Genomic DNA, 19,335 nt, shown 5'->3' with positions numbered 1-19,335 from the left:
CTGAGACTGCTAGCAGAATAATAAGGATGTCTTTCAAAGAGATAACCTTATTTCACATAACACTGCAGACATGTCATAGGGTCTATTTACTAAGCCTTGGAAGGAGGTAAAGAGAATGGAGATAAAGTACCAACCAATCAGCTCCTGTAATTTTTCAAACACAACCTGTGACATGGCAGATAGGAGCTGATTAGCTGGTACTTTATCTCCCCTCACTTTATCTCCATCCAGGGCTTAGTAAATAGACCCCTATGTTTGAAAAATTAGTTAGGAGCTGGTTGGCTGGTACTTTATCTCTGTCCACTTTTGTTCCATCTAGAGCTCATTAAATAGACCCCATAGTCTGACATGTCTGATGCAGAACAGCCAGCAGCAGTAGTATCCGCCGCCGCCCCTTCCCTGTCTGGTGGCTGCTTCCTCCCCTGGGATCAGCCACCAATGTACTGCTGTCTATCTGTTCCTTTTCCCGCCCCTCCTGATGTTCTGGCCATTCCTGTTCCTATGATTTGATTACAACTCAGCCAGCTCCATGGGGTGAATCCAGAAAGATGAAGAGACCACAACCTCCTGTATATACTGTATGGGTGGAGCTACTGGGGTAGAAAACAATAAATATATATATATATATATATATGTATTTAGAAAAGAAGGCACTGAGAAGGGACTTTGAGCTAAGACTTATCTTATGGAAAATACATTTTGGCCCAGGACATTATGTCATAGTTAATGAGAGGTTCCTGTTGAAAAATAGCACTGCATATATATGTATATACATACACATATACACACAGTCACTTTTGAGCATATTTGAGGGGTGGTACGCTAAACTTTTTTACCTAGGGCGCCATGACTCCTTGCCCCGGCCCTGCAACTGCATGTGGCATGGACACTGCATCCAAGTCAGAACCAGGCCCAAGGTCTTCACACTCTTCTCTTCCTCTTCTCCTTTATCCTGTCCCTTATATCCCATTCTCCAGCCCCATGTCCCACTACCCTAGCTCCATTTATCTCCTCACTGCCCTCTTCCTCTAGACTGTATCTCTCACCCCTTAATGCTAGGGACGCTGGTATAGAGGAGCCTTGACGACGGCCCAGGGCTTATTCATATATTTGCAAATGTATGTAAACCAATACCTCTGAATTTCTATTATCATGTAGGATTCAAGTATTTTTGATTTATCTGCAGTGTGCTGGGGGGGCAATTTTCTTTTTTCTGTGTTCAGTGTAAACCCTGCCCTTTACAAGCACCTGTAGTATATTAAGCTGATTGAGCAACTACCATATTTTTTGCTTGCAGTTTGGAGGCATGAAAGGAGTCAGCATTAGGAGGAGGTGCTGATGCTTATAGTGCCAAGTGGAGGTTTTTTGGGGTACCTCCAAGGTAAGTTAGCGCTCAGCTCATACATGTATTGTTATCATGCAGTACATCAATTTGTTATTATATGACCCAGAGTGGGTGCTATTATGTAGCAATTATTATTTTGGGGTGAGCGTTTGGGAGTGGGGCCCCCGGGATTGTTCTGGCTGGACCTTGCTCATGGCATCACCACTTAATTCACATAGAATATTTTTTCACTTTTCTATGCGTTTGTGTATTATTTATGTCATTTTAATTCTTTTACATCTCATTAACACTTATTGATTTATCTTTACACACCTATCCTTTACACTTCACTATCACCTTTTTTCCCCTTTTCGTGTGATGCCCTGGGGATGGTCCTTGGCTGGAATTTTTTGGGGTGCCTTGCTTCTCGGACGTGAACCCCTTAATGCTAGGGACGCTGGTATAGAGGAGCCTTGACGACGGCCCATTGCTTATTCATATATTTGCAAATGTATGTAAACCAATACCTCTGAATTTCTATTATCATGTAGGATTCATGATCCAGTTATTGCAAGTTACCACAAGACAGTGGGGGCCTCTCTGCACCAGCTCTCATGCATTAATTTTATGTGACAAAATCTCTATATATTGTAATGCATTACCAAATCTTTGTGTCCGGATCCGGCCTCCTGTCCTCCCAGTGGCCTCCAGGATCTTTATGTGATGGAAGCCATGTTTGTGCAGCCTCTTGGCAGCAGCCAAGCCAGAGATCCCTGATCCAACGATCAGCACGAAGGGGCCCTCAGGATCCACTGGTTCAGGATGCACAGAGACCGCGGAGGGGGAGTAAGGAACTGGGACTACAGACAGTACAAAGATGAGGAGAAGCCTGGCCCTGGGACTGTCTCTGTGTATTTGCATGTTGTCTACTTTCTTCTTCTTGAAACACAGAAGATATGAGCAAAATACCAAGCAAAGGCGTCTTGAAAACTGTTGTTTTTCTTTTGCTTTAGCCCAACCCAAATTACTATAAGCCAAATATGTGTGCAAACAATGACACAACGTGAAGACTTCCAGATGTGCTCGTGCGAGTCTAACCAAACACATTAACATTCTGTGATTGGATCCAGAATACTGACACTGTAGGCACAAGTTAAACATGTAACATATTAAAAAGTAGCTTCCTATTCTTTGACATCCTCACCGTCATCAAGGAGAATGTACCCCATTGATAATCCACTTTCTCCTTGTGCCTCCAAACTACTCTTAATAAATCCTATCACAGCCTCTCCCAATGGACTGAGGGCCAGATTCAGGAGTGCACGGAACGCATATTCCCGATTATCTGCGAGTGTGCAGACTGGGTCCTGCTAAGACGCACGCAAGCCCTTGAATGTCTCTGCCTGATTGACATGTAGCAGCAATTAAGGGGTGGTGTGGGGACAGCTGCCTTTCCCGAAAACGGGGCGTGTCTGCCCCGTTTTCCGGGAGTGGCCAGCACAGGGATTGCGTGGACGTACGCAGTCTGCTGGGCTCGCAAGTCGGCCAGCCTGAGTAAGCTGAGGCTTACTCACCTGGTCGGCCACCAGCCCGGGGCCATCCACCATCGACCACAGATTGTCGCGATGGTGATTCCAGCCTGCAACCTCCGTTGCAGTGCTGGGATCACAAATGCAGCAGGGGGTGTCATACACCTCCTGCTGCATTTGCATTAATGCAAGGATCACAATTGCAAAGCTTTGCTCTTGCGATCCTTCCTGAATCAGGCCCTGAATCTGCTACTCATCAGGATGGCCACTGCTTTGTTCTTGTATTGCCTACAGCTTTTCATCTCTTTAACACTCCTTTCTCACTATCAGAACATCACCTTATCATATCTTTCAACTCTCTGCTGACAAACGCTTCCAAGCTTCTTCATACCCACTGAATTCTAAGTTCTATTAATTATAAACCACTAATTTCTACATTTCCTGTCCCAATATGGCAGCACAACATATTATACAAACCTTAGCTACAGCTTTTTATCAAGTGGCCCCAGCTTCTAATCATCTGTCCTCAATGTCAGCCATGACACAATGAAGAAACAACAGCTTCAAAAACCTTTGCACAAAGTAGAAAGCTTTAAGCATAAGTCTCATACTTCTTATGACTTCCTCATATATGCTGCTTTCTACCACTCTTATGGAGCATACACACGGTCAGATTTGTCAGACTTGTCAGATTTGTCAGATGAACGATTGAACGATTTGAACGATTTCACCAAAGTTTTGAACGATTTGAACGATTGAACGATTTTTGACTGCATTAAAATGAATGGAATCGTCCAAGTCTGACTGCAAACCCATCAGATGTCAGATATCGTTATCTGACAAACGGGAACGCGCATCGTTGATCGTCCATCGTTCAGGCATGTCAGATATGAACGATTTTCCTTCAGATATGAACGACTGAACGATTTTTAAATCGTTATCGTTCATATCTGAAGGAAAAATCTGATCGTGTGTATGCACCATGGGCACACTGCCAAACAGACATTTCCAATCGCTTATTTCTGCTCAGCTCCTAAACCCAAATTATATTCTAGATTTGGATGTCCAAGCGCTCCCTATATATTTTTTTAGCTGCTCCCAATCTCAAACAAATATCATCTAGTACGTATGGTAACAAACAAGAGCGCTTGTGTACAGTAGCTAATAAAATAAATGTAACTATGTGAGTGTGTTAGAGGCAGGACCTATAATGCCCATACCTGCTTAAGTAACTATTCACAGACAACACAAAAGAATGAAACTGCTATATGGCAGGAGTGACACAAAAGCATATATATGGTGGAGATGTACTAACCCTTTGCGAGAGATAAAGTACCAACCAATCAGCTCCTGTCACTTTACAGGCTTAGTACATCTACCCCATAAAGTTTATAATTTTCCTATCCACAACAGTGTGTGTGTGTGTATGTGTGTGTGTATGTGGTATTCACCTCTGTCATAATGATGGTTTTCCTTTGCCCTTGCGCGTCCCTAATTTATATTTCCAGTGTGTGTTGGAGCACCAATATAAGCATTCAGACAAAATTTTAAAGAACAGTTTTCAAGTGATGCCCTTTTCTTTTTTTGCCCTGGGTGCCATCAACTACAGTTACGTCTTTGCGCAGAGGCCATGCACCATCTTAAGCTGGGTACACATTAAACAAAGTGTGTACACAGCAATGCGACACACGAACTGGCTGCCAACGAGTCAATATATCGTACAGTCCGTACACACTGGGCGATCCGGTGCCCAACCGCCGGATATGCTGGCTCCAGCCACATCGCGCTGCATGGGATCGTCAGCCGTATTGGCTGATTTGACTGCATGTACTAAAGATCAGGCGATGTAGCTGACGCCCCCACGGGAGCGCGCACTACACGATGTAGTGCATACACACTGCATGATATTAACAATTTGTCGTTCCGATGCGTTAGAATCGGCCAAATCGTTACCAATATCGTTTAGTGTGTACCCAGCTTTAGAGTAGCTCCACTAATCAGCCTGTTGAAATTTGAAGGAAGACAACCAGCAGCTGTGTGTATGAGTTCCACTACCACTCTATGGCCACATTAAACCCTGCTTGTTTCAACTCTGTATCTACCACAAAAGTATGGTGGCCCCAAATCATGAGTGTACTTGGCCAAACATTTTCTCTTGCTAGTCTTGAAACCATGAAGTCTTTTGCATTTGCTATATACATTGGAACCCCAAGGGACTTCTTCCCTGGGACAGCAGGCTCGGCTGCCCCGGCTTGATAAATTGCTATGATAAATAATTTATTCTCATGGTAATATTGAATGGTACTTATCTGGGGCATTTTGCAAATATTGATAAATAGGCTCATAAAGGAGGAAACAAGAAACTTGGGCTACAGGAACATCTTTAAAAATGGGCCTGACTGTAATGTGCTACATATAACAGTACAATAAAGCACTAGGGGAGCTTGCCAATCCCTCAAACTATCTACACGTAGATCTGAGGAACGTGAAATGTCTGTACACCACTCTTTCAGCACCTGAAACCCTGTCAATTTTAGATAGAGATAAAACATTTCAAAAATATAATTACTTGGGGATATTATTCAGTTGGGACTTGGGGTGGAGAACCCACCGAATTTCATGGATCTAAAACAGACTTGCACCATTCAAAAGTTCAACATTGTAGAAAAATTATAATAAAATTATTTTATTGGGGATACTTTTTGTATTCAAATGCTGTATAAGTAATAGATTAGTAATAATTAGTGCAAATGTAGAATTGTCCTTGTTTGTCTAGAGCTTGGCTTTGCTATGAGTAGCTTCCAGCCCTGGATATCTGCTAATTAATCGCTGCGCTTCTCTCCGGCCAGACATCAGAGCACCGTGAGTTGTAGAATAGAAATTTCTTTCTGTGGCTTCTCCAGCAAAAAGAACCTGCAAAGGCTGAATGAGAAAGATGAGTAAGATGGACCGTTTATTTCACAATGTCATTTTATTTTATTTACTACGGCTATATACACGTTTGGTGTGCTTTGCTCATCATCAGCAACATTTTAAAGCTTGGTAGTTAGCATTTCGCACACTACACCTATGTACTGTACACTTCAGCTAATTTAGTGAGATTTCATTACGCTGTAAACTAAAACAGGAAAATGTATAAGGATGTTTGGAATCAAGATCTCAAAATTCCTGCTGAACATAACACACAGATAACTTCAACTCAAACAGTAACATCCACATAACTATACAGAGAATGACGTCTTACCTTGAGAGCATCTTTGTCTGTAGGCAGTGGCTCTGCTAGGATGTCCAGATCTCTTCCTGAGCTGCCCACTGCCACATGGCTGTAAGAGCCACCAGTATAGGGCTGGCTATACCAATGTGAGCGCAGGATGCTGATTGGAGGGGGAAGGTTAGGGTTCCCTATATGGAATAAGAAAATAAATATTGCTATTTTCATCGCTTACCTATATTCTCCTAGGGGTAAATTTACTACAGTGAGCGTTTTTAGAAGTGGAATGTTGCCCAGAGCAACTTTACCCCCTAGTACTTTTTTTTTTCAGTGCTGCTCTGATACAAATGGGTATCCCGTCACATTGGATGAATGAACATTGAACCATTTTCTATACAGGCGTGCTGCACACATGTATTGTGTACTTCTATATGTTACAAAGGCCCTCATTCAGAGCCGTACGCTCTGAGCAGAGCGCACGCTCTGCATGAGGGCCGGGCTCCATTTTCATGGAGCGTCCTCCTGGACGCTCGTATAGCTGTGGGTCACCACCCACAGGCTATACGAGCGTGCATTTTGACGACCATCGCGACCATCGAAATTGCGAGCCGGAGCCTGCGGTTGAGGTTTTCAACCGCAAGCTCCGGAGTGATTTTGGCTCTATCAGAGCCAAAATCACTCCCACTGACATCACTAGTGATGTCAGTGGGCCGGCTTCAGACGGGAGGCGTTCCCGTGGGAACGCCCCCGTCAGGGAGGCACGCCCCCGGCACGCCCACCAAAGGGGGCGTGCTGTCAATCAACATTGACAGCACGTCCCCTTTGATCGGACACAACGAGCGAAGGAAAGTCCTTCGCTCGTCGTGTCTGGCGCATGCGCACGACGGAGCTCCCTCCATCGTGCGCATGCTCAGTGCAGACCATCGACCCACTTGCGAGCGGACAGCCGCTCGCGAGTGGGTCTGAATCAGGCCCAAAGTTCTTTACTCTAATGAACAAGATAGCGTGCTGCAAAGTTGTTACGGGACCTTGCTGACTTCAGTAAATGGCAGAAGTGAGAAGCCCCCATTAATGTGCTGCGTTGGGAAAAGCAATGTAAGTTGGAAAACAGCTTTATTAAAATAAGAGGGAGGAGTCTCTGATTGGGTACATTATAAAATAACTTATATTAACCCTTGCATATTATACTTAACTTAATTATACTATTACCGGATTGTGCAATAAGTAATCTAATCTTAGTGAATGACTAAACAGAGTAGTAAATAATGTATTACATGGCAAATTGAAATGGCTAGAAAATATAATTAGTGTACTACCACAATGTTTATGACCTCACATAAACAAGTGTACACAACTTACAGATATACCTACTAAAGGTCGATTTTTTATTTATTTTGCTGCATTTGTAGTAGATTTTATTTTGATTTTGCAAATCAGGGATTTACTAAAGGCTGGCTGAGACCAGCGGCTACTGCTATGGAAACCACATCTCTACTGAAGTGAATGGAGCTGACAGCGAATTACCTCAAGTCATATCAGATGGCAGCGGGCACTGTCCACTGCATGCCCGTAGGGTCTCATATGGTTTTTTTAATTTCACCAAGACATTTGGACTACTATCTGGATATGGGGACCGACCTTTTCTAGGAAGTAGGTAAGTATGTAGTCCGGGTGAGTGAGTGAATGTGTAATAAAGAATTACAATATTTGTGTCACACTCCGGCCCTTAAAAAACACTTTCTTACCTCTCCGGTATCTGTTCACACTGTGCATCACTCCTGGATAGCTCAGATGTCCGCTCATGCTGCACATCGCTCTCGGCTGGTGCTGAGGTCTGTCTGTGCTGCTTCTGCTCCATTCGCTCAGTGTCCTGTCAATGAGCATGCAAATGGCTCTCTGCCGCCCCTTGCTCACAGCGTGTCTTCTCAGCATGATAGCACACCAGAGTTCCCGCCTAAACCACAGTATGAGTGCAGCCATGTTGGACTGTCACCTGACGCTCTTCCTCCACTCACAGCGCTGCTTCCAGGCCAGCTGATTGCAGCATCCAGTTCCTGGGGATCCTCCCCTATAAATTCAATTTCCTGACTGGCCTCTGTTGACAGTACAACGTCGCTTGTGCTGAAGTTAGTGTCTGAACGGTCCCGGGGCAGGATGTATTAATGCTTACCACCGCGGTCTAGGCTCTGAATTTGCAGCGGTGACTTCATTGGGTTTCTTTAAATAAAGTGAACGTGAAAAGTACTTCCGCACTCCCGTTGCCTCCCTTGTTACATACACGCAGCTGCTTGTCCCATCAGCTTGTGTATGTAAACACTACGGTAGCATCGCAGGAGTTCAATGACGCTCTTCAAAAAAAATTTTCAGGTTGACTTTATTTAAAGAAACCCGATGAAGTCACTGATGCAAATTTAGAGCCTAGACCACGGCGGTAAGCATTAATACATCCCGCCCCCAGTCTGTTATATTCCACTTCCAAGTCTGGTTATTGAGTCTCTTAATCCATCTAACATTCCAGTCTGGTTTTACCACAGAGACTTGTTAACATTAACCTCAATTGGCTCCAGCTGATACCTCCAACCATCGGTCCCATCATCGATTCCTAACTGTCCCAGTACTACAATTCATCATCATCAGTTCCAAACCGACCCAGTACTGCAATTCATCATCATCGATCCAAAAATCGATCCAGTACTGCTAATCATCATCACCAGTCCCAAACCGATCCAGTACTGCAATTCATCAACATTGGCCTCAAACCGAACAAGCTCTTCAATTCATCAACATCGGCCTCACACCGATCAAGCTCTTCAATATCTGTCTCAAACCAATCCAGCATCATCGGCCCCAATCCCAGTCTGCCCATCTCTTCAGTATTTTATATTCAGTTCCCATTTCAACCTGCTGTTCAATAGAGACGTTTACTTTATTGTACTCACCTTCGGGCCCATTACCCTCTACAGTTCTTTTTACTCCTCACATCATACATGAGGAGGTCCTGGCTCACGCCTCCCAAGTCTCCTCTTCAGCCTCCCATGCCTGTTCCGACCAACTCCTAACCTCAGGCGTGACAATTCGGTATGTGTACTGTGAATTGTTTAATATACTTTTCGCAGTGGGGGTACAGATGCCAGCTCTAGGCTGATCAGTTTGGGGATGGTTAATGCTTTGGCGCGCTGTGTATCTTTCTGCAGTGGCATTACCACCCCGGCTGGTTTATGAAAAACAGTGGGAACCCCATGCCGGTTTTTCCTCCAATTTTCCATGACCAGAGCAGACTAAAAGGTCCAGGGCTGATTATGGAATTAATGGAGGACCCCACAGGTTTTTTTATCATCATTATTTTTAACTATTTAGGTGCTTTAGCCCTAAGAAACATGCACAGATCATAGTGGTTTTTTTTTAGAAGTGTTTCTATTCGATGTTTAGGTTGTATTTGCTTTTGGTTTTGAAAAGAAATTTCAAAACAGAATGCAATTACACCTGCCAAATTAGACTAAAATTGATTTCAATATCGGGCAGCACAGACGGTGTAATGGTTAGCGTTACTGCCTCACAGCACTGAGGTCATTGGTTCGATTCCCACTACGGCCCTAACTGTGCGGAGTTTGTATATTCTCCCTGTGCTTGCGTGGGTTTCCTACGGGTACTCCGGTTTCCTCCCACAATCCAAAAAATATACTGGTAGGTTAATTGGCTCCCCACAAAAAATTGACCATAGTGTGTATGTCATAGATAATATAGGTTGTAAGCTCCACTGGGGCAGGGACAGATGTGTAAGATATTCTCTGTAAAGTGCTGCGGAATATGGGCCTGGCTCGTAAGCAGCCGCTCGTTCGTTCCGACCGATGTTCGCACAACTGCGCATGCGTACGGATTTTAATACGCATGCGCGAACCAGTCGCATGCGGCTGAAAATCGTGTGCTCGCTAAATAGCGAATGCCTGCTATTTTGAGTGACAGGAGGAGGCATTTGTGAGTGGTAACAGGGGAAGGTGCTTGAAAACGGGGAGTGGAGATCCGAACGCAGGCAAGCCAAACGGGCGTTTTAAGGGTGTGCATAGTTACTAAAGCAGCGTCATCGACCACGTCACTTGGTTGTTTTATAGTCAGAACTGCTAGCATGATTGTGGTAGGAAAAACCAACCACAAGAATAGCGAGCAGTTCATACGCCGTCCGATGTACTCGATTAATCTAATAAATAGCGGACATGACGTATGATGCGAGCGCCCAGGGGGCGTTTTTTTCAAAATTACGTTCGCATGTTTTGTTCGCTCGTTCAGACATAGAGGCGTGAACAGACCGCAAAGAGCGAACGGTTAATTTAAATAGCCAGCCCCTTTTTCTGGACGAGCGAGCGCAAATAGCGTCTGGCTCTGAATCAAGCCCTATGTGTGCGCTATATAAATAACTGGTAATAAATAAATAAGATCACAGGTTAGTAAATGAGCCTTTTTTGCTATGCATTATGCAGTAGATTTTGAGCTGATTTTTGACGATTAAAATCGACCTTTAGTAATTATACCACCAAAAGTCTAAATTTATTGTTCATGCTGCTGTCACTGAGATTTGAATTGAAAATTATGTCATTGTTTCTTAGGCCCTTATTTACTACAATCTGCATTTCAAATGGTGTTGTAGTGTGATATTTTCGCATTGTGAATTTAGGAAATATCACAGGAATGTATTAAAAATCAGTTGCAGGGACAGAGCTTACAAAAAGTTCAGTGAGAAGGTGTCCGCGCATGCGCTGCTGGCACAACCTGGCCCACCCCCCTGCTCAGCTTACACTTACTTCAGGGACCGGTGCTCCAGCGGGATCCTATCTCTGCTTCAGACAGACATGCCGGCATAGAGCAGCTGACCGGAGTCACAGTGCAGGATCAGCTTGTCGTCTATTTAGACCACAAAGCTAAGCACAGGGACCAGCTCCCGGCTCTGCTCTGCTTGTCAGAGCAGAACAGGAGTCGGGGAACCGGGGGAAAGCCCTGATAACGCCATCTGAAGATGGAATTGTGATAACAAGGCTTTCCCACTTATTTTTTTACAGTTTATTTTTAGTAAATTTCAGGCAGATTGTGTTTCCCATTACAAGTATGGGAAGTGTGGTCTGCTTACTATACAAATATGTGAATTGAAGGGACTGCCCTTTAATAAATTTATGTGATACTAAAATAATGTGAAAAAGGTATGAAAACGCCCTTTTTCACATTTTTTTGTCAAAATAATATTGAAAAATAGGGTCCTTAAAGTTAAATTGAATGTAAAGTGCTGCATAATGTGTGTGCACTACATGATTAACTGTTCAGAAATATATAAATAAATGAATCCCAAAGTAGAGAAGCTTGACGCTAGTACACTATTTTTAGAGGTTGAATGAAGTGGTTTTTAAAGTAGCTTTCTTTGCTGAGCGGAAAACCCCAATATTATACTGGTAAACGCCAACAAGTAAAAACCAATCTTTTACTAAACCAATCTTTTACTAAACCAATCTTTTACTATATAGAAATTTCTTCTCGTTAGTGGTCCTGTGATGTTCTGAAACCCACTGGCACAGCACTACCTCAAAGGGCTGCAGATGTCATTTCTTAGATGTCTGAGCTACTGACTTGGAGCTGACCCCTGGGCAGGATTCTGATTACCTGTGAACTGTCTCAGGAGAGCAGTCATTGTGGTGAGGACTTCTTCATCTGATAATGTCTCCATATATTCTGACTCCTCTCCAGCTATAAAACCACACAGCACATGACCAGGCCTGGTAACAGAAGGCATGATAGGAATCCCAGTGTTACAGATTCTGATTCATTCATGCCAGAAATATATACATGCAGATGATGCAGGTGTCAAACCACTATTTATTAGACTGTGAAATGGCAATAACCACTCACACATTAATGTGTCTCACTTACTGTTCTGGTGGCGTCAGGACCACAAATCCAGGCAGTTTTTTCATCCAGTTTTTCTTCAGGTCTTTCTGGGGCTCAGTAAGAGAATCACCTTCCCACACTAGTTGGATAAGTGAGCAGTTTGGGTTCCAAAATGGTTTGTCAAATTCCAGCAAGATCTTATTATTAGTTCCAAATCCCAATTTCTTAATTGCCTGAATTTTGCTTGGTGGCAGAGGAGGACTCAGGAAATCCATGGCTCTTTTCTTCAGGAATCCTGGAACCAGACAAACATCTAGTAGGAGAATGCAAATAATCTATGCCTCAGACACAAAAGAAAATAATGTTCCTGATTCTAATAGCCAAACTTCTGAACAGTAGTGACAGACAGGGCCGCAGCTAGGGTAGTGCGGCCGGTGCCATCGCACAGGGCACCACAGGGCAGGGGGCGCTGTTTGGGCCTGTCAAATTTCTATTTATTATCATTCTTGCTTGTAACTTCCTCTTATTTCATCCCCAGCATCTCCTGGCCTCTCCTATCTCTTACCTGGCCCTTCCCCATGAGGCCATGGCCCTTTTTTGGGTGCTATATGTCCCTTTGAAAAATGAGGGGGGGCGCCAATGCTCTTTCTGGCACAGGGCACCAAAAAGTCTAGTTACGGCTCTGGTGGCAGATGCATGATTTTTATAATTTCACCATCCTCAACCTCTAGATATAAATCAATGAACTTGCCCTTAGAAGAGGATTTCCATTGAATCAAAATTAAGAGATCGCTATGGATGACAATTTCCCTTGTATTAAAATTACAGGTGACAATCTTATTGGGTTATAAATATAAGATTAAGATATATATTATATATATATATATATATATATATATATATATATATATATATATATAAATACATTTTGTCCCAGGACATTACGTCATAGTTAATGAGGTTTTTTTCACATGTACCAGAAGCAGGTGCAAAGTTCGGAAAAATCCCTATTTCAATGTAAAAACATCAGGACTTTGTAAAAAGCACCTTGGACACCCCCCCCTTTCCCTAATGACTGGTTTCCAAACTGCACAAATCATCCATTTTAAACATTTTTAAAGCTCAATTTTTTTTCTTTGGGACTGTAATACCCCTTTTATACCCCTATCAGACTAGCAGCAAAAACTCTGGGTTATTGCAGGGTTAACCCGGGTTGCTGCTAGGTGTGAAAGGGGCAAGGGTAGTGACCCAGCAATCCAAACCGGGTAGCTTACGGGTTTAACACGGGAACGACCCGTGTAACCCTGCAGTGTAAACGTGTAACCCGAGTTGTCCGACCCGGGTCCCGTTTACAGCATGGGGACTTCCCGATTTCTCTGTGCTTGGAGAGGATATCATCTCCAAGCGCTGGCAGGCCAGTTCCACTGAACCTCTGTGCAGCGTGAATGGCACCGACCAGGGAATAACCCGGGCCGGCGCTGCTGTCTAAAGGAGGTATGTCCCGGGTCTGACTTTGAAGTGGTTTAGCGGCAACGGTAATCAATGTATGGTGCAGCACATAACAGACGGACAGTCAGTCCACAGATCTCTAGCGAGGGGGGAGGTGACAATGTGTTTTATTATGTGATATTAGGGACATATAGCTGTATGGCTGACATGCTAGTATGACGGTCTGCGCATGAGCAGTGCACTTCTCTCAGTGGGACACTATCCATTATGACTGTGGCATTCCAGCTGCTGTGGAACTACTCATGCCTGCATACCTGGCCACAGTTCCAGCATGCCCTAACAGCAAATCTGTGACAGGGCATGCTGGTATGTGTAGTTCCACAGCAGCTGGAGTGCCAGGACAGGACATATCTATGACAGTCATGTCCGCATTGCTCTTCTCTGAGTGGGACACTATCTTGCATATTTGTCCACTCATTACTGGTCACCATTATTTATAATTTTATCTGTCAACACTTTAACATTGTCTATATTTTGACTGTCGACCTTTTGGATGTCGACATTTTGACAGTCAACATTTTGGTGTTGATCTTTCGATTGTCTATGTTTTGACTGTCTAAATTTAGACTACATCCCAATACAAGCATTATAGCAGCTTCTGCACTCTGGATAAACGTGCAGATACTTATTTTATTCATTTCTGAAAGTATTTCACCGATGTGGTTTCTTATTTTCAACCCATTGGTGGCATGGCATAGAAAGCATGCTTTGGGGTTTATGTCTCAAGCAGGGAAAAGTGTGGAGAAGTGGATCAGTGGAGAAGCTGCCCATAGCATCTAATCAGCTCTGAAGTAGCATTTATCAAGTACAGTCTATAAATTAATAGGTAGGAGCTGATTGGTTGCTATGAGCAACTTCTCCACTGGTCCACTTCTCCACACTTTACACTGCTTGATACATAAACCTCTTTGTTCTTGTAAGGATTCATCAATCTTATATATAAAATGAATTGGTCTGTTTGTTTGTCTGTCCGGTTATGCATTGGGACATCCCTGCCCCTAATGGGTTGAAACCAATGCGAGGTGGTCAAGTTGGATCCCAACCAGGTTTTAGGGGAGTTAGTGACTTGGTTGGACCTCCTGTTGGTGTATGCTGGGTAGAACTTTGACCTGGGGAGCCTGTTCTGAGCCTTCCACTGGATTGATATGGACGAAAACTTCACAGAGTGGTAACACTGGATCCCAGAAGACATACTAGGGGGTTGAGGTCCCGGTCGTACCTCCCGTTGGTGTACGCTGGTCAGAACTTTGACCTGAGGAGCCTGTTCTGTGCCTTCCACTGGATGTATTTGGATGAAAACTGCACAGAGGAGTGAAAATTGGTTTGGGATGCCTAACTTACTAACTTGAAGATTTAAACCCGGGCAACACCGGATACTTCAGCTAGTGCAAAATAAATGTTTCTGGTCAGCATGTGAAGCACAATAGAGATAAGGGTAATATAGATAATTTACAGGCTTCCTAGGGAAAATAGGCCTGATTCAGAGTTGTACGCTATTACGATGCTTACGGAGTTGAGAGATTATGTACAAAAATAGAGAGAGAAGGGTCTTTTTCTGGGGCACTCTTGTCTGTATTATTATATAGATTAAAATATAACTTTTATTAGAGTCCGTTAAAATATATTTCTCTAGAAGAGGGAAAAGGGAAAAAATATGAGATATGGTAAGAACTTACCCTTGTTATCTCTATTTCTACGAAGTCCATAGGGTTCCACAGGATACCTTGGGGTATAGGCGATGGCGGCAGACATCCAGGCACCACAGTTATATTTTCAGCCTCCCAGGATGCACTGGGGTCCCACTCCTATACCCCGCCCCCGAGCCTCAGGCCACTCAGTTTCGTAACAAGCCATAGGCCGGAGCAGGAGCAAAAAAGAGAGAGAAGACAGTCTGGAACACACAAGAATCACATTCTCACCAGAAGGAGACGGAGAAACCGGTGACCAGATCAAAGCCCATCTGCAGTACAGGTGCGACAGGGCGGGAGTCCTGTGGAACCCTATGGACTTCGTAGAAATAGAGATAACAAGGGTAAGTTCTTACCATATCTCATATTTTCTACTTCAGGGTCCATAGGGTATCCACAGGATACCTTGGGGATGTCCCAAAGCAGTATCCTTTAAGGGTGGGGACGCTCCTGTACTGTAAGGAGAATCCGCCGCCGAAAGGAAGCATCCTGAGAGGCGAAGGTATCTCAAAAGCATAATACCTTACAAAAATATGGACAGATGACCACGTGGCTGCCAATCACCACTGAGGCGCCACGTCGAGCTGCCCACGAAGGACCCACAGACCTAGTGGAAGAGCTTTAATAGAGGATGGAACAGGAAGACCTGTGAATCCATCCTGCCAAAGTTAGCGTAGTGGCAGGCCAACCCTTTTTATGGAAACCAGAAAGGACAAAACCGAGAGTCTGATTTCCTAAATGGACTGGTACGGTCAACTTAAATTCTTAGCGCCCGTACCACAGCCAAATAGGCCTCACCAGCAGACAGGACTGGGGAAGTAAAGGCCGGTACTATAATTTCCTCATTGATGTGGAAACTAGATACCCCCGTAGGTAAAAAACCAGGGCAAGTGCGAAGCACTGCCCTGTTCCTAGGAAAGATGAGAAAAAGGGAGGTCTACATGCCAGAGCCTCCCATTCTGAGATCCTACTGGCCAAATTAAGAGCCAGAAAGAATACAGTCCTAGCCGTAAACCATTTGAAATCCACTGAGCCCAGCGGATCAAATGGCGGTCCTCAGAGAGCCCTAAGGACCACAGCCAAATCCCAAGGAGCCACAGGTGGAACAAAGGGATGCTGACTTACACCCTGCACAAAAGTGCGGACATCAGGAAGAGTAGCAATCCTACACTGAAACCATACTAACAGGGCAGAAACCTGCACCTTCAGGTAAGCAAGGCGAAGACTGTTATCTAAGCCCACCTGTAGGAAAGCCAACCTCTGGATATCCGGAATACCCGAGGAGCCTAGCCTCTAGGGTGACACATCTGAAAGAAAGTATACCATACCCAATGGTAAATTCTTGCAGATAAAAGCTTCCGAGCTCTTAGCATGGACAGAGCCCCTGTTAACTATAGAGCTGGAAAAACTCCTAGACCTTAAGAGGGCAGTCTCCACCGCCATACCGTCAAGGACAGACAACCCAGGTCTGGGTATCAGCCAGGATCCCGAGACAACAAGTCCGGGCGTAGAGGCAACAGCTTCGGAGTGTTAACTGAGAGGCTCCGAAGATCTGAGTAATAGTGCCATCTGGCCCACGCTGGAGCTATCAGCAGGAGCGTGCCTCCTTCTTGCTATTACTGGAGGAAGAAGAGATAACGGAGGGACGAGGTACACCACTTGGAAGGTCCACTGGACCTACCTACGTCTATCAGAAGAGTCTCATCTCTGAAAGGCTCCACTTGTTCACCAGAAGATTGAACACCTCCCGATAAAGAGGACATTCCTAGGTGGTTTACATAAACCATCATGATGGCGTTGTCAGACTGTACCTGCACGATATTTCCGTGGAGGACCTATCCTGCATGCTAGAGAGCCTTGAATACTGCTCAGAGTTCTCAGATGTTTATGGGAAGCGCAAAAACTACTGGTGTCCACCTGCCCTGGAACAAGTGTGGACCCGTCACTGCTTCCCAGCCACGGATACTGGCGTCCGTCGTCAGAAGGACCCTGTCCGCAATCCCAAAGGGGGTGCCCCTTGTTTAGGTGAGCTTTCCGCAGCCACCAGGCCAGAGAGAGACAAACCTCCGGGGAAAGCCTATTGACTTTATCCGATGGGGCAACCCATCCCATCCGGAGAGGATCAAGTTTTTCAGAGGTTTCGAGTGAAGCTGGGTACTCTCCACCATGTCAAACAGCGACACCCTGGAACCCAGGAACCACATTGCCAAGTGAATAGACACTCGGCGACTCTGCAGGCAACTGCGTACCTTTGCCTGTAATGCAGAGATCTTTTCCTCAATCACAAAGATCCTCCGATGTTGGGATATGGATCATCCTCTGTGAAGAATCAGAGAGGACCATTTCCAGTTTATCAGTCAGCCCTAACGTAGCAACACAGATATTGTCCGTTGCATATGGCACTGAAGTATCTCTGGGGACCGTGGTAACAACAGGAGGTCGCCCGGATAGGGTAACAAGCGGACCCCCTGCATCCGCAGGTGGGCTGCCATAACTGCCATGACCCTGGTAAACCGTGAGGCGCGGAGGCCAGACCAAGGGGCAATGCCAGAAACTGGAAATGCTTATCAACCACTGCAAACCTGAAGAAAACACTGGTGTGCTAAGAAAAGAGGGATATTCAGGTAGTCACCCTGAATACATCCAACGACACCACAAATTTCCCAGGCTCCATTGAATGATGGAATGCAGGGTCCCCCTCCCGAACTGAGGAACCCTTAAGAATTTGTTGAAGGATTCGAGGTTGAGAATGTTCTGGTAAGACCCAAATGGGTGTCTGTACCAGAAAGAGGATGGAGTAATACCTCGTTCCCCTTTGGGGCAACGGAATAGGTACTATAACTCCTGCCTGGAGTGTAACATCCTCAAAAATTACAGGGCCTTGTCCTGAATTGACAGAAGACCTGTAACGAAAAACCGTCTAGGAGGCTTTTACCGGGAGGAGAGGACATACCTTCAAGAAAATACTTCTCTTACCCCAGTGTCCGTGGTGGTCAGACACCAGCACTGGACGAACTGGAGAAGCCGGCCTCCAACTCTGGGGTCTCCCGAGAGGAGGCCCGTCCCGTGAGGCTGAAGGCTTATAGTCCAACTTGGGAGTAGGACGTCTTGTACTCCAAGCCTGTTCTTATGGCTGAGCAGATTTCCTGGCTACTGATTGTCTTGGAAAGCTGTATTTTAGACTTACCCTGGCCTCACAGGGCCGAAAAGACAAAGCCCCAGACCCTGATGGGACTGTAGCCGATGGCAGACACGCAGATGTAGCTGCTGCCTGCGGGGCCACAATTGCGTCCAGACGAGGGCCAAACAGGACCTGTCCCGTAAAAGGCAAAGCATTCCAAATGGAATCTGCGTCCGCTTTCCAAGAGCGCAACCACAGGGAGCGGCAAGCCGCTACTGCTGCCGAGGAGATTCTGGAAAGGAGTAGGCGATATGTAAGACCGTCTCATTATGAACGTGGCAAAGTCTCTGAGAATTTGCCACTATCCAACCTGCTCTGCTGGAGAGTCAGTGTGCAGAGATCCAGTTACCTACTCAGCGCTCCATGGCTCTGTCCCCCCAGCACACGGCCATAGCCGGCCTGGAAGCCCCTCCAGCAAGGGAATATTGGATTTTAGATATATTTGCACCTTGCAATCTGGAACCTCCTTCAAAGAGGACCTGGAGGGCATGGGCAACATAGCACTCCTCACTAGACGTGTAACATGAGAATCTACCCGTAAAGGTAACTCCCATTCGGAAATGTAATTATCCGCAAAAGGGGTATGCAAAAAGTCAACCGTTTTTGAGGCTGGAACCGCTTACCCAGATTTTCCACGCCTCCTCTAAATGATCCACCTGACCAGATAGAGGAATTACAGTGGCAACACCCTTATCCTTAAAGAAGGCATATTTGGATTTAGCCACGGGGGATATGTAATAACCAAAGCCGCACGGACTGCCCGTAGAAGGCCAGGTATATAGACTTTAGACCCAGACTACGCCTCCTTTGCACTAAGGGGCTCGTGTCTGAAAAAGTCAATAATGTCACCGTCATCAGACGTCATGCCTTTACCCGTCTGAGACCCGAAAGGCCGTTTAGAAGGCCTAAATGGTGACTCCCCCTGTAAAACGTCCATCAGGTGCTATACCATTTGGACAATAAATTCACCCACACAGGCTCCTGCGAGACCTGGGGGGGCGAAAAACAGGATACACTGGGGTACC

At 45.1% G+C, this 19,335-nt stretch overlaps 2 protein-coding genes across 2 annotated transcripts in view; both read right to left on the bottom strand.

Moving 5' to 3' along the window:
• The window catches only part of LOC148521559 (peroxisomal N(1)-acetyl-spermine/spermidine oxidase-like), a 57,178-nt gene extending 54,915 nt beyond the window's left edge, over nt 1–2,263 (bottom strand). The window contains exon 1 of the mRNA XM_088474971.1: nt 1,987–2,263. Coding sequence (XP_088331097.1) covers nt 1,987–2,245 — 259 coding nt within the window. The 5' untranslated portion in view covers nt 2,246–2,263. The remainder of the gene's footprint in view (nt 1–1,986) is intronic.
• A 3,260-nt stretch (nt 2,264–5,523) lies between these two features.
• The window catches only part of LOC148521558 (peroxisomal N(1)-acetyl-spermine/spermidine oxidase-like), a 62,418-nt gene continuing 48,606 nt past the window's right edge, over nt 5,524–19,335 (bottom strand). Inside the window, exons 4-7 of the mRNA XM_088474970.1 lie at nt 11,975–12,227; nt 11,708–11,820; nt 6,098–6,255; nt 5,524–5,775 (exon numbers count right to left, since the gene is read on the bottom strand). Coding sequence (XP_088331096.1) covers nt 5,626–5,775; nt 6,098–6,255; nt 11,708–11,820; nt 11,975–12,227 — 674 coding nt within the window. The 3' untranslated portion in view covers nt 5,524–5,625. The remainder of the gene's footprint in view (nt 5,776–6,097; nt 6,256–11,707; nt 11,821–11,974; nt 12,228–19,335) is intronic.

This window comes from Taudactylus pleione, unplaced genomic scaffold (genome assembly GCF_031769625.1).
Source record: "Taudactylus pleione unplaced genomic scaffold, aTauple2 ptg000157l, whole genome shotgun sequence".
Taxonomy (NCBI): Eukaryota; Metazoa; Chordata; class Amphibia; order Anura; family Myobatrachidae; genus Taudactylus; species Taudactylus pleione.
The sequence above is the reverse complement of the archived record's forward strand: the minus strand, read 5'-3'. Positions and strand labels throughout refer to the sequence as shown.